Source organism: Panthera pardus, unplaced genomic scaffold (assembly GCF_024362965.1).
Source record: "Panthera pardus isolate Hobbes unplaced genomic scaffold, ASM2436296v1 HiC_scaffold_8, whole genome shotgun sequence".
Lineage (NCBI taxonomy): Eukaryota > Metazoa > Chordata > Mammalia > Carnivora > Felidae > Panthera > Panthera pardus.
Window position 1 is genome coordinate 134,904,719 of NW_026527013.1, and position 22,590 is coordinate 134,927,308.

A 22,590-nucleotide genomic window follows, 5' to 3' on the forward strand; every position below is an offset into this window, starting at 1 on the left:
GGGTGAAGTCAAGGAGCCAAGTTAGAGAGCAGTGAAGTGCCCTGGTCAGGGCACAAGGTGGCTGGACAAGGACAGTGGCAGGGGTGGGGAGGGGTGGAAGAGGTTATGGGCTCGGGGGGGGATATCAAGGAGGCAGGACTGACGGGACATACGGAGGATGAGGGTCAGCAGTATTCCCAGGCTTCTGGCTTGAGTGACTGGTTTTATGCTGCTGACCTTCCCTGGGGTAGGAGCACCTGGGGAGGGGCAGGCTTTGAGCTAAGATATGGAGTTTTGTTTTCAACACATCGAGTTTGGGGTGACAGTGGGTCATCCAGGTAGAAATGTTCAAGGGAAATACCCTCCGGGACTCGGCAGAGAGGTCAGGATGGACATTCAGACTAGGAAGTCTTTACCTCAGAGGTGGCAGCTGAAGCCACGGTGTAAATGAGACCCCCAGTGGGTGTGCGGAGCCCTCTCACTTGCCCCACCCTCAGAGGCGACTCTGAAGTTTCTTTCACCTTTTTGTGTTTTGTCGGTAAGCCCTGCACACCAATAAGCATTCTTTGCTTCCGCCAACATGCTGTCATCAAAATAGGAATTCATGCAACTGGAATTTTCTCTCCCCGCTTGATGCTTTGAGGTACGGGGGTGGGGGCGGGGTGCTAGGACAGGGAGGTGAAGTGTCTCAGTCCTGAATCAGACTGAGGGCTTTTTACTGACATCGAACTTGGTGACATTTTCCCAGTGGGCTGAAGCCTAAGGAGGTCTTGAGCTGTGATCTGACTCAGCTTCAGTGATGGTCCCCCAGATGCACAAAACTGAACCTGACCCTGTCTGAACAGAAGGATTGCTCAGTGAAGGGACTCCAACACCATGAAAACTCTGGGAGAAGCAGTCAAAGTGATGGCCACTGACAAGAGTTTGACTCACAAGTGGTTTCAGTAAAGGAAACAAAGACCTGGCATTGAGATCTCAGTAGTTCAGTGTTCAGTTACAGAATGCTGGAAAACACCATTAATCTGAATTAATACCACTGGTCGCCCAAACAGGGTGTAATGAGGGCCCAGAAGAAGGAAGATGAGAGGGGTTTTTGAAGGTTGAGAGCCACTGATGTGAGAACAGTGGTGAGGTCACAGCCTGGAGGAGTGATGGCCCCTGCAAGGTACCCGTGGCCCCCAGGAATGTGCCAGCTGAGAGGTACAGGGCAGGCTCTGTCGTCTGGGGAGAGGACGAAGCTACAGGATGATGGACCACAAATTGGCCCCGCTTTGGGGTTTGGATCTAATTAGACTTAATGACGGACTGTAGGGCAGAAGGGCAATGTTGACACTTGCTGTCATTTGAGCAGAATATAGAGCCATGTCATCAGAGCCCTGAAAAGCACATTTCTAGACTGCAGAATCTATACAAAATTTGCTGGCATTGCTTTCTTTTATTGGAATTATAACAAAGCCCCGTTATTATTGATAGCAATAGTGCTATACTGTCTTAGGGACCTCCCATTATCTTTTCCAAAACAGATCACCATTATTCTTACCGTAAAAGACAAAAATCAAGGCTGTAAATGTGTGTGCTCTTTATGAAAGAGACCCTCCGAGTTTTATAATCTTCCTGCTTGTTTAGTTCTAAATACTTGAGATACACACTTTTAGACCATTTTTTTCTGCAAACAATATACCAGTTCATTAACTAATGAGTGACTTATCCCTGCCTGGGCCACAACAGGAACCCCTGGGTTAAGAAAGTCAGCTACACCTGTAAGCCTGAAGCCCATGCATCCTTTCCTTTTTCCTCTCTTCTCCTCATTCTTCTTCTTTCGCCCTTCCCTTCTGCCTTCTTTTTCATCTTCTTTCTCTTCTTTTTGTTCATAATTGGAGCCAATACTTATGGAGCACTGACATGGGCTAGTCCCTGTGATAAGCATTTTGCCTGTATTATCTCATTTAATTCTTATAAGCTTATAAAGTAGGTACTGTTATCACCATTTTGGAAATGAGGAAAAGGAGAAGGGTAAGTAACTGGCCCGTGGTCACACAGCTATCAGGTGGCAGGTCAGGATTTGAAGCCAGGCTTGTGTGACTCCAGAGCTTAAGCTCTTAACTGGCAGAGACAGTGACATCTGGCAGAGAGCTCCATCCCCGAGCCCTGCCAGATCCCAGGAAGCAGGCCCCCCGGGCAGAAGTGCAAGAGCAGAGTGTTAGCACCCTTCCTGCTCTCTACCTTCATTATTTTATCAAATGAAGGACTTGCAAAGGTCCTGACATGTAACCTTTTGGGAAGGGACTTCTTCTCCAGCATGTGATATGCCATAGACAATTAAGACTCCTACAGTTACACGAGAATGAAAATGGCTAGTTAATTAACACGGGGTTAGCAGCTGACACTGCGTTTTTCCTGCACTGATATTCCTGTGGAATTCCTGTCACCTTTTTGAGAGATGAGACTGATTTCTTTGCAATGCCAACATGCACATCTCCAAAACATGTATGTGTCCTTAAGGTGGCTTTAATATATGTCACTGATGGGGCCGTGGCTGCAAACACTGAGAACAACTCTTGCTAAGTAGAACTTTTACTGGTTAAGGTAGGCCAATAGCATCAATTTGCATCTCACCTCAAATGGCATATCTTAGCCTGATCACTCACATAACTCTCCCCTGACTTTAAGATTCACTGAGACATTTCCAAAAGCCAAATTGATCTTTATAGGTCAAATGTTTGCATCATACAGCATGTACAAAAGTATGTATGGCTGGCTCTACAAATACTTCAAAGGAAATTTTAAAAACTCTTTTGAGTAATGGCTCCATCATTAGTTTCCCAAATTGATATGTTAAGAGGATAAATACATTTTTAGATGCTTCACATTTATTTTAAAAATCATTCATATTGCTTTGTAATGTTATCTCTTATTGCACTTTGATTTCCTCAGTTTCCTTAAGATAAGTTGCAGGTGGGAAGCTTTTTTCCCTGGCTCCCTTAGGTCTAAGTTTGTGAAATGTGCTCAGATGTATGGCCCGCCTGGGTACAGATCCTAGTTCCCAGACGGTATGGCAGACTCAGGCTCAGCGAGCCCAACCTTCTTCCGCCACCTTCACCCACACTGTTAGATCATCTGCCTAGACTCAGTGTCCATAAGATCCGGGCAGTCTGTAACGTCTATGCCATGGGAAGGTGGGAGTTCCAGCCTTTCTCCTCCCTGGTATTGTCCTCACCCTGCACAGAGCTCACATATGTATTGGGGGAAAAGGATGATAAAGAATCAGAGTTTCTAAATCACATAAGTTTGGGACCAGAGAACTCACTTTTAGTGGGGCAATGCGAGGGGAACATTACAGAATCGAGCATCCCATCCCTAGAGCTATAAAATTAATAATGGAGTCAGGGTTCCCAGTGCAAAAACATTTCTGTCTCCACCGACATGCATCTTCCTGACAGCAGAGGAGGACGCAGAGCTTTTGCTAATAGTTCCCAGACCTGCACCTCTGGGACCCGGAGAAAGAGCGCTTTCTCGAGCGCTCTTTCTCTGTGGATGGGCCTGTGTCTTTGGAAATTCCTGCCACTCCAGGCTGACAGAAGCCCATATGTTGACCATTAGGACATAAAGCAAGATCCACTTAAGCCCGTCATCCAATCGGCTGTTTCTCCTCTGGTTGACTTACATGTTGTCATTAATGACACAGATTTATCGAGGGAAGAAAAGAATGTTAGAGCAAATGTTGGAGACCGCACATTTCATCTACATGCACGGCTTGCCCCTCGCACAGTAAAAATTGCAAAACTAAAACTAGGAAAGACAATATCTCCACTTATCTCAGATGATTTTATTTAACGTTTGTATAGTAAGCAGGAAAAGGTTAACTGGCGCAAAAAAAGCATGTTCCATGAAATTAGCAAATCCTATCATGGAATTAAAGTTAAGGTCAGACTCTTCAAGGCTTTCTATGTCTGGCACTACCTAGTCTACCCAAGTTTATTTCCCACCTACCCCTACCTGGACCCCTGGTAATCAGGCCACCTCCTCACTGTCCCATTGAAGTGACTTTCTGATGTCACAGCTGTGTACACTGTTTCCTCACAGGAGGTACTCTCATCTGCTGTCCGGGCCTGTCCTCACTCCATTAGATGGGAGGTCCTCCCATCCTTCGAGATTCAAGCCTACTTCGGCACCTTCCACAGAGTTCTCCCTACTTCTGCTCCCTCCTTCCTGGCCCCCTTCTGAAGCCCTCATACTGCATGTCACACAATAGGGCTCATATGCTGTTTTGAAATATTTCATGATTTCTCATGCATCTTGTCTCCCCCAGGACAGAGGTTAGACCTTATATTTCTTCTGTACACGGCATAACACTCAGCCATCCACATACAGATTCCCAATTCATTAAATATTAAATTAAAAACAATTTCTGAGAAATTAAGATCAGCTTTTCCTTGCTGAAGGAGGGCACACTTCTCCAGGGAGCAGTCACCAAGCCCTCCGGCACTATGGGAAGAGTAAGCTAGCTAACAGCCTGCTTTCCACTCTCATGTTCTCACTTGGCATATAGAGAAAACACGCAAAAAAATATCACAACGTTTTAAAAGATCTCACAGATTCGAAATGACAACCTAAGGGAGTCTGTGGCATCAAGTTCAAGTTCTGTTACTGCAACCTTAGAGTGAAATTAATTAATAATTCACTCATTCATTTATGGAATCATAGGACCCTCGGGAGTTTCTGGGTGAACTGCATGTCTTAGGAAACTTGAAGAAGTTAATTTGCCCACCACTACCCAGTCAGTAATCAGTAAAAATGGCAACAGGTGGCACGAAAGTCTGCTGATGTGTAACGCCAGGATTTTTCCTTAGAAATATGGGATTTACATAGATTTAAAGAACGGATTGATCACACCAGTACAAAATAGGTCTCATGGGGAAAGTTTACATGATGGAAGCAAATATATTATTTAAAAATACTTTAACTTCACTCTTTTGTTTGTCGCATATTAACACGGTAATTGGCGATGATTTTTGTTCTATTACAAAAAAGGACGTCTATTTGACAAATGTTTTGTTAGTGCAAATTATGTCGAAGACTTCAAAATAGAAAATGAAATTTTTTGTGGGTTTTTTTTCTGAAATTTTCTTTTTTTCTGAAAAAAGTTTGCTGCTTTGTTTTTCAGTTTTCACAAATTCAATCTGATTGCCACTGTCAGTTAATTCACATACGGGCCCGTTTTCAGTGCATCCTAAAAGTTTAATAATTCTAGCACATCTATATTCTGAACGGTAGTGCAGATTTACAGATCATTCCTGTAACATAAAGTAAATATTGGATGTAAAAAGTATTTTTGCCTACATTAACAACTAAATCAGATAAACTAACGAGTAATCCCACTGATAGTAGTAAATGCAAAAGGCCCCACACAGAGTATTTGGTGGCAACTAAAAGCAATCGATACAGGCTACTGCTGCATTTGAGACTTTTATGTCACCAGGGAAATGGGCAGCCAACATTTTGAGCTCTGTAAATGGTGCCCTAATGCACTTGAACTTGAGGAGAACATTTAACAGTTCAGTTTAAGTGGGAATTTTCATAGGCCATGTGTTATAATCAGTGATGGGTAATTATAATGCTTAGGACTTACCTGTCATTTAAGCTATGACGCTGCACCAACATAACTAAGACTTCATTTCAGCTCATGATGAGCATATTTTAAGTTGTTTATAACTTGCCATTCAATTCAGTTCAACACATGTTTATATGCTGTGTGCTGAGGATCCAGTGGTGAACAGACATAGTTCCTGCCATCATGGAATCAGAGTCCAGTGGGACAGACAGATAGCAAACAAATATTTAAATAAATTAACTAAAACTCCTGGTATATGCTATGAGTCAAGGAACAAGGCTTTCTGGGGCACCTGGGTGACTCAGTCAGCTAAGTGTCCAACTCTTGGTTTCAGCTCAGGTCATGATTTTGCAGGTCGTGGGTTCGAGCCCCACATCAGGCTCCATGCTGACAGTGTGGAATCTGCTTGGTATTCTCTCCCTCTCTCTCTCTCCCCCTCCCCCACTCGCTCTTTCTCTCTCAAAATAAATAAATAAACGTTAAAATTTTTTTAAAAGAAGGAACAAGGCTTTCTGAGACAGATCCTCGATACATTTGAGGAGGACCTGGTGATGGGCCACTATGCAAGTGAGAAAGTAGGGTAGCAAATGACTTGCAGGTTATGGCTTGACCAATGGAGTGGATGGCTCTGCTATTTTCTGAGAAGAGGAAGCTTGAGGAAAATAGGTTTTGGGAGTGGGAAAAATCAAGCGTTCACTTAATAGAATCAGGTTGCTAGCAATGTGGGCAACCTGAGAGGTGCTGTTGAGCAGGGGGTAGGACCCAGATGAGGCCTGAGATGCAGTTAAAGCCATTGTAAAAGAGGAGGCCGCTCAGGGACAAAGTGCAGATGGAGAAGTGAAGAGGGCCTGCCTGGGTCCTGAAGATCTCCTTCCAAAATCCTTCCAAATTTACAAGTAGAAGAGACACTAGCAACTGAAATTGGGGAGACCAGCTCTTGGGGCAGGAGGAAAATCGGGAGACTGTGTTTCGGGAAGGGGGGGCAGGCTAATTGTGTTATATGCCACTAAGAATTTGAAAGGATGGCCCTCTGGATGGTAATTAATATTAATCATACAACATAATCAATAATTGCCTATGAACATGGTGACTCATAAGCCTCACCAATACATTGTTCATTTCATTCTCTCCTGGTTTAGTTGTCTTAGCACTTTTCAGATATCAATTCATGAATTTCTAAATGAAATCTCACTGCTGAAAGGGATAAATAACCCATTCTTTAATTTTCCAAATTACAAATGTACAGTAAGTCCTAGTAATAGAGCAACGGAGTGTGGACAGAAACCAAGAAAGCGCCACCTTCCTGTCCGGGCTTGAGGACCCCCACACCTGGCCTGCGTCCTATTGTGTGCCCACCACCTGGCTCATCTACAGAGACCAGGGGGCCTGTGAAGGCCTGTGAGGCCAAGCACCGAGTCTGGCTTCCTCGTCTTCGCATTCCAAAGGCTTATCATAGTGTCTGGCGTACAGAAGGGGCTCAATACATATTTGATCCATGAAGCAATGAGGGACCTAGGAGGTCCTGTAGGAATTGTGCATTTAATATCAAAATAAGGTCCATGCATTCCTACCGGCTGACACGCTGTTCCCTTGTTTTCAGTCAGGTCACAATCTCAGAGGTTCAGCAAACCAGGCCCCACCACAGGGCATGTCTGGATCGGTGAATCTCTGTAAACCGTGGTTGGGATTGTGTTCCCATGGGTTGCAAGCTGTTTGCCAAATATGATTTGTGCAGAAAAAAACAGTGATACCTTAGCATTTGCACCACTCCAGGCCTGCAGCTGTCAGCCAGCTATCGGGCTTTCCGTGGACAACAGGTTATACAACCGTTGAACTCTGTTTTTTGAACTTGAGGAGAGGTGGAGGGTTGCTTGTTTCCTACAGTCGGACAGGAGACCTCAGGGTGACCTCTGGCCCAGGTCAGGGTTTTTACGTCATAACGGGTGAAAGTGGCCTGTGATTAGGTGCAACCGCTTCTCTGGAGAGGACAACGGCATTCCTCAGAGATGGACTATCTCTAACTTGAGGACTCCTTTGATTTGCAGACGCCTGGGGCAATAACCAGAGCAGATAACCACACAACCGCTAGAACAGCCATCCCCGAAAGCCCCGCTTCCTAGATCTCACCTCCAACGTGGCCTGCATAATGTCATATGCACCGTATCACACCGTTGTACGTACTCCTGGAATCTGAGCAGTCTTTCCAGTCAAACATCAGAGCGCTCCCTTTGTTCAGCTGAAGGCTAGGGGAAAATGTCTTTTGTTGTTGTTGTCCTAAGAATATCTTCCTTAATCGGTTTTTGAGCTTATCATTTTGGGGGGCGAACAATTAAGGACATTTAACACTCTTGGAAACTTGAAGGGCTTGTGATTGGAAGGGACCTCGAGGCAACCTGAGCCAAACACAAGGGAAGCTTCAGTCTGACTCCTGTCTACCTCTCTACAATGGCCCCTTGTCCCATTAGGTTTCCTCACACTGCCTCTTTAGTACACAGGTCTCCCTTCTCTGCTACATCTCCTCCCCAAATTTCAGGAAGTAAAGTGTAGATATAATGAGAAAAGTATGGACTTTTGATTTTTATTTATTTTGTTTTCTTTACTGCTTACAGTTCACACAGTCTTGGGCAAGTTAAGTAGCTTTTCTGAGCCTTAATTCCCTTCTCCATAAATTGGGGTAACTGCCCTGAAGATTCAGAGAAAATGCCCAGAAGGTGTGTAGCACAGACCTGACTCTCATAGGAACTCATGTTCCCATCACCCTTCTCCCCCTGGGGTCTGGGTCTGTCCTCACCCAGGAGTACCCCGGGGTCTTGACTCACCTTCTGCATTTCTCATCGAAATTCACTAGGCTTGGTATCATTCTTTTAGGACTTCACTAAAGGGCCTACTTGGTCATTTCTGTCCAGCTAATTTCTATGAAAGCTTAGATGGCTGAAATCATTTTAATGTGCTTACTCACAGTGAAAGCAGTTTCCTGAAAATGCAGGGCCTCCATGTGGAAGAACAAACACCCTCTTGTACTGGGCAAGCCCAGGCCAGAGATATTTTTGTGTGACACTTATCTAGAGCTCCTTAAATAAGGAATTTTTTTCCTTTGTAAGAGAGTAGGTATTCCAAAGAATATAATGTCTCCCGGGATTTCTTCTTACCTCATACTTATGAAAAAATAAGGAATCATGGACTGCCTAAAACATGGACTTCCCATTTTAATGTGCTTAAGTTTGAAATGCATATAGAATCTCAGCAGCAGTCCCCTGAGATTCCGATTTAATAGTTTTCTGAAGAGACCCTCACTTTGGAAAATAGTGCCTATAGACTTCATCCATTCCACAAAACCAAACTGACAGAAGAAGTGGCTCATGTCAGTCACATGAGTTGATCTGAACAGGAAGCAGGCGCTGGTTGGCAGGAGTGAAGTCAGTCAGTTACAGGCATCTATTACTTGGCAATATTCAATGTGCTTACCACCATGGGTTTTCCAGTGCTGAGAAGTGGAAGGTGCCCAATAAGTTAAATATTAAATGTGTATGATATTTTAAAAAAGCAAAATAAAACAATATGGCCACAACAAAGCAGACTGAGTGGTATGAGATGTAATCTAGGGAAAGGTTAATGCTAATCTTAGTAGAGAAATGAAAAAAATTATTTGCTTTAAATTTTACTGCAAATTCTGATGTATTTGAGAGCCTGGATACATGTAAAGGAAACCCATTTCAAACATGTGGGAGTTCCATTTACCAGAAAACAGGTTCTTTCTTAGGTGGAATGATTCTAGCGAAGGGAAGAGAGTTCCTTAGTGATGTGCTCACTCAGCAATGTGGCACATTCTGGGGGCTTCTTTAATATAGACTGACAGGATGTTAGCCCTGTAACCCCCAACACCTTCCTTTCAAGACAAGGGAGCACAGCTCAGAGAAGGAATGCCACTGTGAGGTACAGGCAGGAATCTCCCCCTTCTAGTAGGTCTCAGCTCTATCACATCTCCCTGCCTCTGTGGGCAGAGGTTAGAGGCCGTTCCAGAACGATTCTGTACCACACACTTTGACAACTGTTTTGACTGATTTTCTAGAGTGTATACTATGTGAGTTTCTAGGAGAAAATGGCCAGGATAAAGCTTAATTTTTAGAAAGCCATAGGTTACACAGGCAAGGACAAGACTCCCAGCAGCTGTGTGAGTTGAAGCAGACTTTCTCAGGAAAAATCTGCATCTCATACAGGTGGCTATTCATATGTGAATTCAAGTATGAACAATGAAAACTATACTCTTTCAGTCAGAACTTTTGTCTACGTGATGGCCAACACCAGAATGGTCTTTTTATTAAAACAGCCACCTGATGGTCAACAGAATTAAAAAGAAATATGGCAAAGTTTATATGGATAACTTTGGCATTTTCTTAGGTTCAGTTATAAAAGGGCATCAAGTATAGCTCAAGGAATCTTTCTTTTTTCAAAGGAAAGAATATTTGAAAGCTTTTTTGAAGTTTATTTTATATATTTTGAGAGAGAGAGAGAGAGAATGCATGTGGGGGAGGGGCAGAGAGAGAGGGAGAGACAGAATCCCAAGCAGGCTTCATGCTGTCAGCACAGAGCCCAATGCAGGGCTTGATCTCACCAACTGGGAGATCATGACCTGAACCAAAACCAAGAGTTGGACACTTAACTGACTGAGCCACCCAGATGCCCCAAATCTAGGGATCTTAATGGAAATCTGATCCAATCTGATACATTGAAACTGGCTACTTAAGAAGAAGAAGAAGAAGAAGAACAACAACAACAACAACACAACAACAACTAGGGTGACTCCTGGTTAATCAACACCAACAAGAACCAAATTCACAACTTTTTAAGATAAAAATGAGATAAGCTCAAATGAGCCTAAAATAGAATAGAAATAAATTGAGAGTGAGTAAATTATAAAACTTCCCTTAAGAAAGTCAGCACCTGCCATGGGCTGCCTTGTGGCTGATGCATCTGGAGGCAGAGTGAAATGGTTAAAAGGATGGATAGACTCTGATTCAAGCCCCTGCTCTGCTTCTTGACCAACCAAGAGTTTTTGAGCAAATTCCATAACCTGTCTGTCACAGCTTCAGTTTTTTCTCCTATAAAATGGGATAATAACATACCCACTTATAGATTCTTTGTGAGAATCAATGATAGAATGCAGATCAAGTGCTAATGAATGGCCGGTACTACAGATGAGTTTGCTATTTAGGATCAAGAAACAATAGTGTTCTAATACTGGGAGCAGAAAAAGCAAAGTGTGGAAGAATAACAGTATCCTGCAGAGGCATCAGGGAATAGATTCAGAATCTCCTCTGTGGGGAAGACAAAGTAAGGTCTTTATTTCATAATATCCATGAGACAGTTAAGTGGTCATCAAGCATAATAACCGTTTGCTTCACTGTGCAAACTACTTCAATCCAAAAACCCAGAAAAGATTTCTTGGGGAAGCAGGTCTTCATACATTTGAAATGAGGGTTCTGCTTTGTAGCACCTTTATAGAGATAGTTAGTGACGAGTTGTGATGTCAGGGTCAGGTGTACAGGCCATGGGGTCAGACAGCCAGACATCCATCCCCTCCAAGACCAGTGAGATCTTGAGCTAGTCATTCACTTTTCTCATCAGTACAATTGGGACAATGATATTCAAGGCTGCTTATCTGGTTTCAAAAGCTAAGATGTGAATTTGGTTCTTGGTTAGTGTTGATCAACCAGGAGCCACCCTCTTTTTTTTTTTCTCAGTAACTGGTTCCAATGCACTGATGTCATAGGGCGGCTCTAAGGATTAAATAAGACCATGTGTGCAATGATCTTAGCCCAGTACCTGGCACACGGGAGTCAATCCATTGTAATTCCTAAAGTGATCAAGATGTCATCATCCCCATGTCCTGTCCGAGGAGCCTGAGGTTAAACAGCTAGTTACTGGCAGAGGGGAGCCAGACCTCTGGGACAATCCAGTATCAAAGTATACATTTTGTGATGATTTGGCTGAAACTTTAGCCTGACAGGTAGGCTGACTTGTTAAAGGTCCCAAAGCATGTCAGGAATGCAGCAGGGCACAGCATCTGGTCCTTGCGCTAGGTACTTGTTAATCCATAGGCTGCATGTACAAACCCGCCCAAATGCTGTAAAGAACGTGCTCATCAAACCAGGAAGAAATTCAGCCACTCAGGGACAAAGGAGAAGTTCTGTACTTCCTGTGACATTCCCTGGTAATTGTGCCTCTTGGTCACTCTACTGTTAGGAGCTGGCTGCCATCTACACTGTTTTACTGGTTCCTTTGCAATTGCTTTGGATTCAAAAACAAACTCAGAATTTAAATTCAAGGATGTTTTTCCTGATAATGAATTCCCTTGCTTTCTACTAAGTCTGAGAATTTGGCTTGAGCCAGAGTTGGCTGTGGGCTTCTATCTCCTCCTATCCACTGAGACTTGTACTCATTCTTATTTTGTATCAGAGTCTTTGCAAAGACTGTTCTAAGCCTGGAGCTCAGTGTTGCCCCGGAGAAGTGAAAGGCAGAGACCAGCAGGCGCATAAAACCACAATGGTGGGAACAGCTATGTTGAGGTTGATGGAGCTGCTCTTTGAATGAGTTCAAGACAGAGAAGGTGCCCTCTGCAAGGGAAGGGTGTGGCTTAAATGAATAAAATGCCTCTTACACAGCTCTCTTCCACTGTCCACTGACAGCCAGGCCAGTGGGATGAATTTTTGCTTTCTAGTATTTGGCAACTTCTCAGCATATTGGAAAGAGTGAGAGAGTGAGAAGTATGGCAGATTTCAAAACAGGCTAACTTTATTTAATTTATTTAATTTTTTTTTTCAGAGAGAGAGAGAGAGAGAGAGAGATCTCAAGCATGTGAGTGCAAGCAGTGGAGGGGCAGAGGGAAAGGAGAGAGAATCTTAAGCAGGCTTGTACCCAGTGTGGAGCTCAAAGCGAGGCTCGATCTCACAACCGTGAGATCATGGGCTGAGCCAAAATCAAGAGTTAGATGATCAACCGACTGAGCCACCCAGGTGCCCCCAAAGCAGGCTAGCTTTAAAGCCCTGGACCCCTCTTTCAGAGTCACAGAGGTGGTATTTGTGAGGGAGAAGGTACCTTACATAGCTCTACTCTTCTTGGCTCCCAGATCACAGGAAGGATGCTGGGTTGCTGTACAGGGTCGTTAGTCGACCAGTTAGAGTTTTGTCAAGGCTGAAGAATCTTGCTAATCTACATATTTTGACTCTTTGCCATGTACTTTCTTGGGTTCACATTCCTCCAGAACCTGCACATTATCAACCCATTTCTCCCGCTGCTTAGGAAAGCTCTCTGTGCACTTTAAATATGACTTATAAGAATACGAACTTTGAATCTGAAGGCATCAAGCTGCACTTACAGAACTGTCAGGCTGAAATACAGAACTGCATTTAAATTGTGGAGTATTGATTGTGAAAGAATTAGGTACTGTGAATAATGTGCGTTGAACTTACCTGCATCTCGGTCCCTGATACAATAGTCTGGAGAATTCTCAAAATACACGAGGTCATTTTTTGTTGGCTTCTTAAACCTCTTGTTAGCCACAGTGAAACCAGTGCCATCCTGGTTCATGACGACCTGGATGGCCCCGTTGTACTTCCTCCAGAGGTAATCGCCCGTTTTTCTGAAGTCAGCCATGGCCAGCCAGCACGTCCTCAGAGTACACGAGCCACTCACTCCGTGACACTTGCATTCTTGTTTCAAGAACCGCTTTACCGCCTGCCGGAAGAGATGGGCAAGTTCAGTGCAGGCAGACTCAAGCTCCTGACACAAGCTACAAACTCCTTACCTCGGAGCAATGCAGAAGTGACTCTGATGACACAGGATCCTGGGGCTCAGGACTGGGAGATGGTGGTCGCTTCAGCCACACCCCCTGACTATGGTAGGTGGGGTACTGGGGAGAATCGGGGCAGGGGGCTTGCCTGACTGTGAACCCTATTTGGCTATCGGTATAACAAGAACCTCACCAGTTTGAATTTTATAGGGTACAGGGCCAGTTTGACAAGTGAGAGAATGAATTAGAGTTCTTTTCTAAATAAATATGGCTTTATTATATTAAAAATATATAGTACTACTCAGTAATTGCTAAGCCTGCTTCTTTCAGTAAGCCAATAGTAGTGACTGTTACCATTTGCAGGGTCCTATCCATGTTCCAGGCATTGCGCTAAATGCTTTCTCCACTCTATCTCAGTGACCTGAACCTTCACACAATCCCATGCTACCATATTTATTTTGCAGATGATGGAAGAGTAAATATGAGGGACATCAAAGCACCTGCCCAAAGTTCCACAGCTGGTATAGGACAGAGCCAGGGTACACTGGAAATCCAGCCAGTGGCCCTGAGAATGCCATTAAATTTGGGAGAGTATCACTCAAGTCTGGCCAAAGTATTCAGCTTAGATGACAGGGCTGAGCTTGCTCTGTTTTGTTTGTTTGTTTTTTGGTTTTTTGTTTTTTTTTTTTTTTTTTAGAAGGGAAACAAAGGCACATGGGACAAGCCTGTCTCAAGCTGGCTTGGATGGCCTGGATGGCCTCCATGAATAGGTTGTAAGCCTGTGGACAGGGAAGGGCTCTGGTGGACCCTGGAACCACCCAGGGACATTTCTGTTTTGGTCTTGGGATTAGCCAGCAGACCTGTGCCAGCCCCAATGCAATTTTGTGAGTGTTAGGTGGCCCTGGCACATCTCTCCTTGGCTCAGCTGAGTGAAGAAGGTCATGAGCACCCATGGTCCTCAGAGCCATCCTGAGCTACCACTGTTCCCATTTCACAAGTGAGGAAACTAGGGATCAGGGAAGTAAGATGACTGGCCCACATTGCTAGGCCTGGGTGTGGAATGGCAGGTGCAAACCCAGACTCTGGACGTACAAATGAATGGATTTCCCCAAAATATTTTCTCAGAGTATGTTTTCTGACTAAAAACCTTCCTGTGTTCCCTTTTTCTTATGATTCACTACTTTAACCATTGTCATTCCCCCCCTTACAGAACTAATCTCTTGTTCAATCAATCACTTTTCCAAATTATTATTATATTGAGAGAGCATTTTGTTGCTCATGGGAGATCATGACTGATGAGTAGGGGCTTCCCCCATCAGATACCCAAAACAACATGATACACAGAAGGGCAGTGTGGGTGGCCAGCCTTAGAGGTCTCACTAAAACCATGTGGTTGGTCCTTGGCTCAGTCTTGGAGCAGAGAGGGAGAAACCAGCCAACTGAGGGCTCCCATCCTCTCTTATTTGCATCCCCAAGACAGCATCTCGGGGTGGAAGGCATAGGCAGAGGGGGCAGTGAACCCCCTTGATGACATTATCCAAGGTGGTACTATGAACAAAATTCTAAGGGTAACACACTGAGAGAAATATTTCCAAGAACTTGGATGTGGTAGTTTCAGTCCTGTCCTGCCTACTTCCCGAGATTCCGGTATAATCGGTCTGGGTGTGGGATGTGGGTTGGTGGCTCCAGCACACATCCCAGGGGGAGCTCCCTGCAGTACACTTGCTGACCCTTCCCCACCCCAAACACACACGCAGACAACAGCATTCCAGGCTGCCTCTCCAGGGTCTCACCTGGGTAACTTTGCCCAACCTGGTTTTGCCTCTTTCACAGATTGTTTCTTTTCTAACCACGTGTGCAGAAAGGTTCTTCATTCAAGAAAGTCAGTCCCAAAAAGCATTCTAGAGCTGAAGGAGCCAAGACATCATGGTGGCTCTATGGTTGTGACTTCACTCACACCCTTCCCAGTTGGGTCCTCAGCATCCTATGTTTCCCGCTTTGCCCCTGATGGTGGAAAGTGCCCTGTTACATTTGAAACCTGTCCTCTTCAGCATGAGCTGGCCTTGAAGGGCAAAGACAGAGAAGTGAGCAGGGGGAGTGTCATCAGTTTGGCCCTCTGGGTCACAGGGATCCGGGGGTATTTAAGGGATGTCATAGAATGAACTCCTTTTCTGGAACTACACTCCCACCATGTGCCTCCCTACCCTTGTATCTATATTCCAGGTGTTTGGTATGTGGTTCACTGGGTGACCTGGACAGCAGGCCTCCACCACTGACACAACCCTACGAGGGTCACCTTGGCCCCTGACTGCCCCATTTGGGTCTCACCTGTCCAAGCGTGAGACCCACTATCTCAGTATTGCCACATAACACTCACTCCGTGCCAAGTGCTTGGGAATTGAATGTTCATTCTTCAAAGCTTATTCCTTTTAAAACTGTGTTATTTACTCATAAATAACACTCTTAGCTCTAAAAATGACAGGAACTATTACTGCCCTTCCTTTGTACTGATAAACTTCCAGGTTACAAACTTTGAAGTTATTATTTTAGATGATTAACTGAAGCATTTGCATATTAATTGAAAGTTGGATTTTACACATCTTATGAATCCTTAAAAATAACACGGCAGTGGTACACAGTGTTGATCATCATCATCATGTGCAATAGACATTCCCCTCTTCCATCATAAGTTTTGTTCAAGTGTTGGGCAGCCACGTGCTTCAGAACCGGCCAGGCCTCTCTCTGACCCAGAGCGGCCCAAATCAGTAATAGTAATTTCATTGTGTTGTTACTGATTCAGTTTGGGCCAGTATGATGTTAGGAGGAATCTGTAGGCAGACTTGTGAGAAAGATTTCTTTACTCTTTAAAAGAGACACAGGAGGAGAAGCTGCTTTTCTCTGTCTCCAGATGCAGTTTTCTGCAGCAGTCCCTTTGAGACACGATGCAGCCAACACAGGACCAGCAACAAGCTGGTGGTGGTGGTATTGAAAGATGGTGGGAAGAACTGGGTGTGGAAGATGTCGCTGAGCTGCTTTAATGAACCCACCTTGGCCCTGCCCTGTCTCTGTCCTTCTTGTGATCCAAGATATTAAGTTTGTGCCGCCAGGGGCTGTTACTTACAACTGAAAGTATTTCAACTGGAACCATGGTCAGTTCTCGACTGTGTATGAATCACAGGCTCCAGTTAACCTTGGGGGAAGTGAGACCTTCTCTGATGCTGGGTTTGCTCATACCTCCAGGCCCCACTCTTAACACACAGCCTGTTCAGGGCTCAGTCACAGTTCAGGGCCACCTCCACCTCTGGGTTTGCAGACTTGAAATTCAAACTCTTAACTTTGAAGAGGACAACACTCTGCTCAATCAGAGAGGCAGAGGGAAGGGGAGCTAAGCCTAGGTGGCCTGATTTATAGAGTAGCTGATGTAAGAATAAGGAATGGGACTGAGAAACTCAGTGAGTTCAGGTACTTCCTAGTTTAAAAGAATTCCCATAATCAAATGTTGTTACAATAACACTGTAACAATAGCCACTTATTCCCCTACTGTTTTATAGGCCAGGATCTGTGACAGGTGGTTCACACACATTATCTTATCTAATTACCACAATTAGGCAAAATAGGTTATTATTCCCATTCTATAATTATGAAAACCAGGGCTCATTGAGGAAAGTAAAATCCCCAGAGTTACCCAGATAGACAGAGGCAGAACTAGGGGGTGAGTCAATGTCTCATTCCCAGATCTGCACTCTTTCTAAAAACATTTAAAATCCTATATAACTTGCATTGTTCTTTTCTCAAATGTTGCATTATGCATACTGTTTCCCTCCATTCTTTTGAATAAGTTAAGAATTGGCTAGATAAGATTATCTGCATAATGGAGAAAAAGGAGGTAGAGAGATTAAGTAGGAGGTATTATATTGCATCTTCCAAACTAATAGTCATCAAAAATCTATTTGACAGGCAATCCAAAGAAAAAATAGAAAGTCCCAAGAAAAATACATATGATGTTCAACTTCACCAGCATCAGAGAAATGCAAACTAAAAGAAGGCAATACTTTTTTTGCCCATCAGATTAACAAATAGTACAAAACTTGGTAATATTTGGTATTCGTAAGAGTTCCAGGAGGAAATGCCTTAACAAACTGTTGGTGGAAGAGTAAATTCATAAATGGAAAGCATTTTTGCAACACCTGTCAAAATTTTAAATTTATGTATCCTTTGACCTCCGTGATTCCACTCTGAAAATATTTGCGCAAACTTTAAAGGATACATACCCATATGGATGTTCATTGCAGCATACTCAGCAATAGCAAAATATTAGGAAAAAAGCCCAAATGACATCAACAGGAAAATGGTTAAGCAAATTATGGTATATGCTTAATAATGGAATATTATGTGGTCTTTGAATAATGAGGCAGATCAGTATTACAGAATGAAAGGAAGCCAAGTGACAAAAATAAATTGCAGAAATAATTGCATATGTGGTATGATCCACTTTTTAAAGTCCTGCATATGGATGCATACACAGAGAAAGAAGGGAACACATGTTCTTTTACAATCTGGCTGCAGTCTGAGGGGTTGCATGGTCTGGAAAGAGAGGGAAAAACAGAGTCAAACTCTTTGATAGGTAAAGGGGGTTAAGAGGTACAACTTCCAGTTATAAGTCATGGAAGTGAAAAGTATAGCATGGGGAGTATAATCAATAATATCGTAATAACGTTGTATGGTGACAGGTGCTGACCACACTAACAGTGAGCATTGAGTAATGTATAGAATTGTTGCATCAATATGTTGTACACTTGAAACTGATATAACATTGTGTGTTAATTATACTTTAACTTAAATAAAAGGGGGGTCAAGCTCTGTACTGAAGTCTGCAGAGTAAAACAACAGGAATCTGGGGATTGCTCCCTGGCATCTGGAGAGAGCAGAGCAGTGCTTCTCATTGTGGCTAGGCATTAAAATCACCTGGGGATGGCTTCCGGAGCCCAGACCGGCCCCTCCCTGGGCAGAATAAAACAGAACCTAGGCGGGGGGTGGGCCCCCAGCCCCGAGGTTACAAGGGTCTCAGGTGCTTCTAATGTGAGGCCACGGTGGAGAACTGTGAATCCCAAATCACGTCCAAGCCAGGAATGTCCTGGAGGAGGGAAGAAGCAGCACTGCCCCAGCGTCCCGGGGCCCACCGAGGGCCGGAGCAGGTGAGACACTCCCGTGGCAGAGAGCCACATTATATTTCTAGGAACAGGCAGAGCTGACTATTGAATTAGGATTTGTGTCCTAACCTGTCTCCAAAGCATTCTAGTCTCCGGGAAGAAATGGCCACAGGAAACAATTTGTGCTCATGCTATTTTGGAGGGAATCAAAGATGGGGGTGGAGTAAAAGCCAAGTGCTTTTAGAGGACCATGTGGCAGTGGAGGAGCCTGCCTGAGGGGACATGCTGGTGAGGTGAGGGGGGAGGGGCTGGTGGGCTCCCCACAGGGCCCTCAGGAGAAGAGCAGCTGCAGACTTACCTGTGTGGTAAAGGAGGGAGTAGGCAAAGCAGGGGACCTGGAGACATCCCAGGGGCTGCCAGACCGTCTGGGCTTTTTGTGTTTGTTTGCTTTTAAATTATGACTTTCAGAATTTTTACTTAAAGAAATATGGGCACATGATTTAAAAATGTCAGATAGTCCAGGAAAGATCAGGGGGTAAAGCAGCAGAAACCTTCTGTTGTACCCTTCTCCTCACTCCCACTTTTTCTGACAGCCCAGCCCAACCCCAGAGATGGTCATTCGAAATGAATTCTGTGCTTAGCCTTCTGGTGTTTACCTAAATGCTTATACAAACAGTTCTCTGTGAGCAGACCCCTGACTTAGGGAGAAATCAAAACAGGCATCCCATCTTCAAGACATTTGATAGACATCTGCCAGAAAATTGTCATAATAACGAAACAAATCTACAGTAACCACGAGATGAACAGAGCCCTCTGGAGGGGTGCAGTGCAGTGTTGGCACAACTGAATGTGGCAGCCCCGTGTGTGACTGTGAACCTACTGACTAACATGGTCAGTCCTAAGAGACTTCTTACAGTGGTTGGGAACTTAGCCTAGTCCTCACTTGCCTCACCTCACCCCTCAACATGGTTGTATCGCAGTTCTGGTGATCTTGGCAACTTCAAGGAGCAAACTTACACCTGTTCTTGTTCCAAAAGGTGCTGTCTTATCTGAGGATAGTGCAGTCCCTCTTCCCTCCTCCCCTTCTGCTTCCCAGTCTCCATCAGCATTGCCCGTCCTTTTATAGGGACAAAGATGAGAGCAGTAAAGTCCTGTTCTGTGACTCTGCTTGTCTCCCACAGTGTGTCTAGACGTTGATTCTAAAAATTGAAAACAGTCAACATTTAGATGATACTGTTGACCACGCATCCAAGGACCATGCCAGCACAGCAGGTCATAATGTCTAGTCCAGTATCACAGCCTCTGTGCCAAAGAATGTTACTGGGGTGAAGTTTGTGGTTTTCCCATTTTACTTGCTACCAATTTCATTTGTTTTGCCCTCTCACAGTCCTTCCATCTTTCCTACCACTTCTCTCATTTCCTGGGGTCTTTGCAATCTTCCATCATCTTCCAACCTGGACTGGTTACACAGCTGAGACCCAACATCATGCCTTCCCAGTCTGGACACACTACCTTGCTGATGCCACATTCACTCTTTTTTGGTTTATTCCTTCTCTTTGCAGCAACTTCTTGAGTAACTCCTTCAGGGTGCATGGGGGAATATGTTGTCTGAACTCTTGTGTGTCTAAAACGTCTTTATTCAGCTTTCTTACTAGACTAAGAGTTTGGCTGGGTATAGAATTCTGGATTGAAAATAATTTTCCCTCAAAACTGTGAAAGTATTGCTCCATGGGCTCTGGCATCTAGTGGTGCAGATGGGAAGTCTGATGTCTGGCTGATTCTTTGGCAAGTGACTTTTGTTTTCATTTCACTTTGTATTTTTTTCTACACGGAAGTCTCCAGATACTTTCCTTTATCCTGGGTGTTCTGAAATATCACCATGGTGTTTAGGATTTGAAAAAAAATTAATCCTGCTCAGCTCTTAGTGGGCCTTTTCACTCTGGAAACTCATGTCCTTCAGCACTGAGACTTTCTCTTAATATTTTCCTCCCCTCAAATCTTTTGAGTTTCTTTATGACATTCTAATTAGTCAGCTGCTGAGCTTTCTGAGTTAATCTGTTATGCCTTATATTTTCTCTCTTATATTTTTAATACTTTCTGGCTTCTTGAGAAAGAAATTCCATTAAAGCAACACTCCTGGCTCTCTCCATTCCCTTACTGATTTCTCTCCAAGGGAGTAGTAACTTGTCCATTTGGTGGGTTTAGAGGAAGGACAGGGATTGTGTGCCTGAGTTGCTGCTAATTGGGTATCTGCCAGCCTGTGGAGAAGATGAGTTATGATCAGTTCCTGCCCTCCAGCAAGAGGATCCCTGCAGGGGCTCCAGCGGGCAGCCTGTGACAGGGTGAGTAAGTCTGTCCATTTCAGGGGTGGAGTGCTAGGAAGTATTTCTAAGCTTTAAAGCTCCATCCCCTAGTGCAGCTTTTTTTCAGCAGAGCAACAGACATTTTTATTCTATCAATCCACCTCCCTGATCCATTTTTCAATTGGTTCCAAATTCAAGTGGGAATGATGGGTATTCTTTATGGATTCCCTTAAACTCCATTTGTCTTTTGGGCTTCTTTTTTCTTTTTCTTGTTTTCTTTTTTTTTTTTGAGTTTGTTTTGTATTGTTTTGCTGGTTCATTTTGTTTTTTTAGATTCCACATAAGAATGAAATCTGTATGATATTTGTCTTTCTCAGTCTGACTTCACTTAGTATAATACCCTCAAGATCTATCTGTGTTGTCACAAATGGCAGGATTACATTCTTTATGGCTGAGTAGTATTCCACTGTGTATACATACCACATACTATTTATCCATTCATCCATTGAATGGATGCTTCTAGATCGTGGCTTCTAGATTGTGTTTTCTTCATGAGGTCAATTTTTCCTGCAATTTTTTATCTTTTTCTTTCATGCTGCTGAATTTAATCAAATATATGGTAGTCCTTGGACAGTCTTTTCATATTTAAGAATGACATCATAAAAAGGTATTTAGGAATTCTGGTTATATGGGTGGAGTTTGTGGGCCAGAGAGGTTGGCTTTCTGGTGAGTCTGTAGGACACTGGCTGTTATGCTGGAGACTAACTCTGCAAAGCCTGGGAGGTTAAGCCAGACTTCCAGGAGTTGCGCTCATGGGTGGAAGGAGGGGATGGGGTTTGTTATTCCACCTATGTGTTTTTCAGTTACTCCCCATTTTCAGTACCATGCTTCTCTCCTGTGCTCATTAGTATTCAAATTTTTCTCAGGGCATCTTGGCTTCCACTTTGGCTATTGCCCCATCTGCTTTTTCTTCCCCCCCTTCCCATCTGCTTTTACTCTCCTATACTGTGGCTTCTCCAACCTTCTTCATCAGTTACAACTTCTTCATTTGCTTCCCACTTTCCAGAAATTTCTTTGGATCTCTCATTTCTTTGATCATTCTCTTTATTGTTGATTTAAGCCATTTTGATCCCATTGCTATAATTTTACTGAGGTTTCGGGAGAAAGATGTGAGATACCGTATGTCCTGTCCACAGCCTTGAGTCTGCACTGAAATATCTGGAAGGAGATGAGGACTGTGGGGTGGGGGGTGGGGGATTTCCCCATTTTCCATAGATATTTAACTGCTCCATTTACTTTTGTTTGAGCAAGTATTGTTTCATAGCAGGAAGAAGGAACACTAGAAAGAATTGGTTACAATGACTTGCTATCTCTCTCCAGTGTGTGATGGTGAAAGCTTCTTCCAAAAACAGGATCATGACACAGGTCTTGTTTTCTCTTGTCTTGAATCTTTCCTAAGGACGACTGAAGGATCTCTTGTGCTTCCTTCTTCGATTCTTAATGGCTGCTGCTTAAATGTTGCTGTCAAGATTCAGTCTTCTCTACCTCCTCTTGCACCTTCTCATGGTCCTCGTGGCTTTTCATGTCACCAAACTGGCCAGCAGGGTCTGCATCAACCCCTCTCCCCTCACCATTCACTTAATCCCATCTCATTTTTATTCTGTGGCATCCGGTGAAGAAATACTTGCTCATTTGACATGACTACTTAAAAAAAAAAATAAAATTGACTCCTAAGGACAGCAGTACTCTTCCAGTGTT

The 22,590-nt window shown here is 43.8% G+C and overlaps 1 protein-coding gene across 1 annotated transcript in view; it reads right to left on the reverse strand.

Moving 5' to 3' along the window:
• Positions 1-22,590, reverse strand: part of WNT2 (Wnt family member 2) — a 42,721-nt gene that overhangs the window by 9,291 nt on the left and 10,840 nt on the right. The window contains 1 exon segment of the mRNA XM_019418040.2: positions 13,060-13,324. Coding sequence (XP_019273585.2) covers positions 13,060-13,324 — 265 coding nt within the window.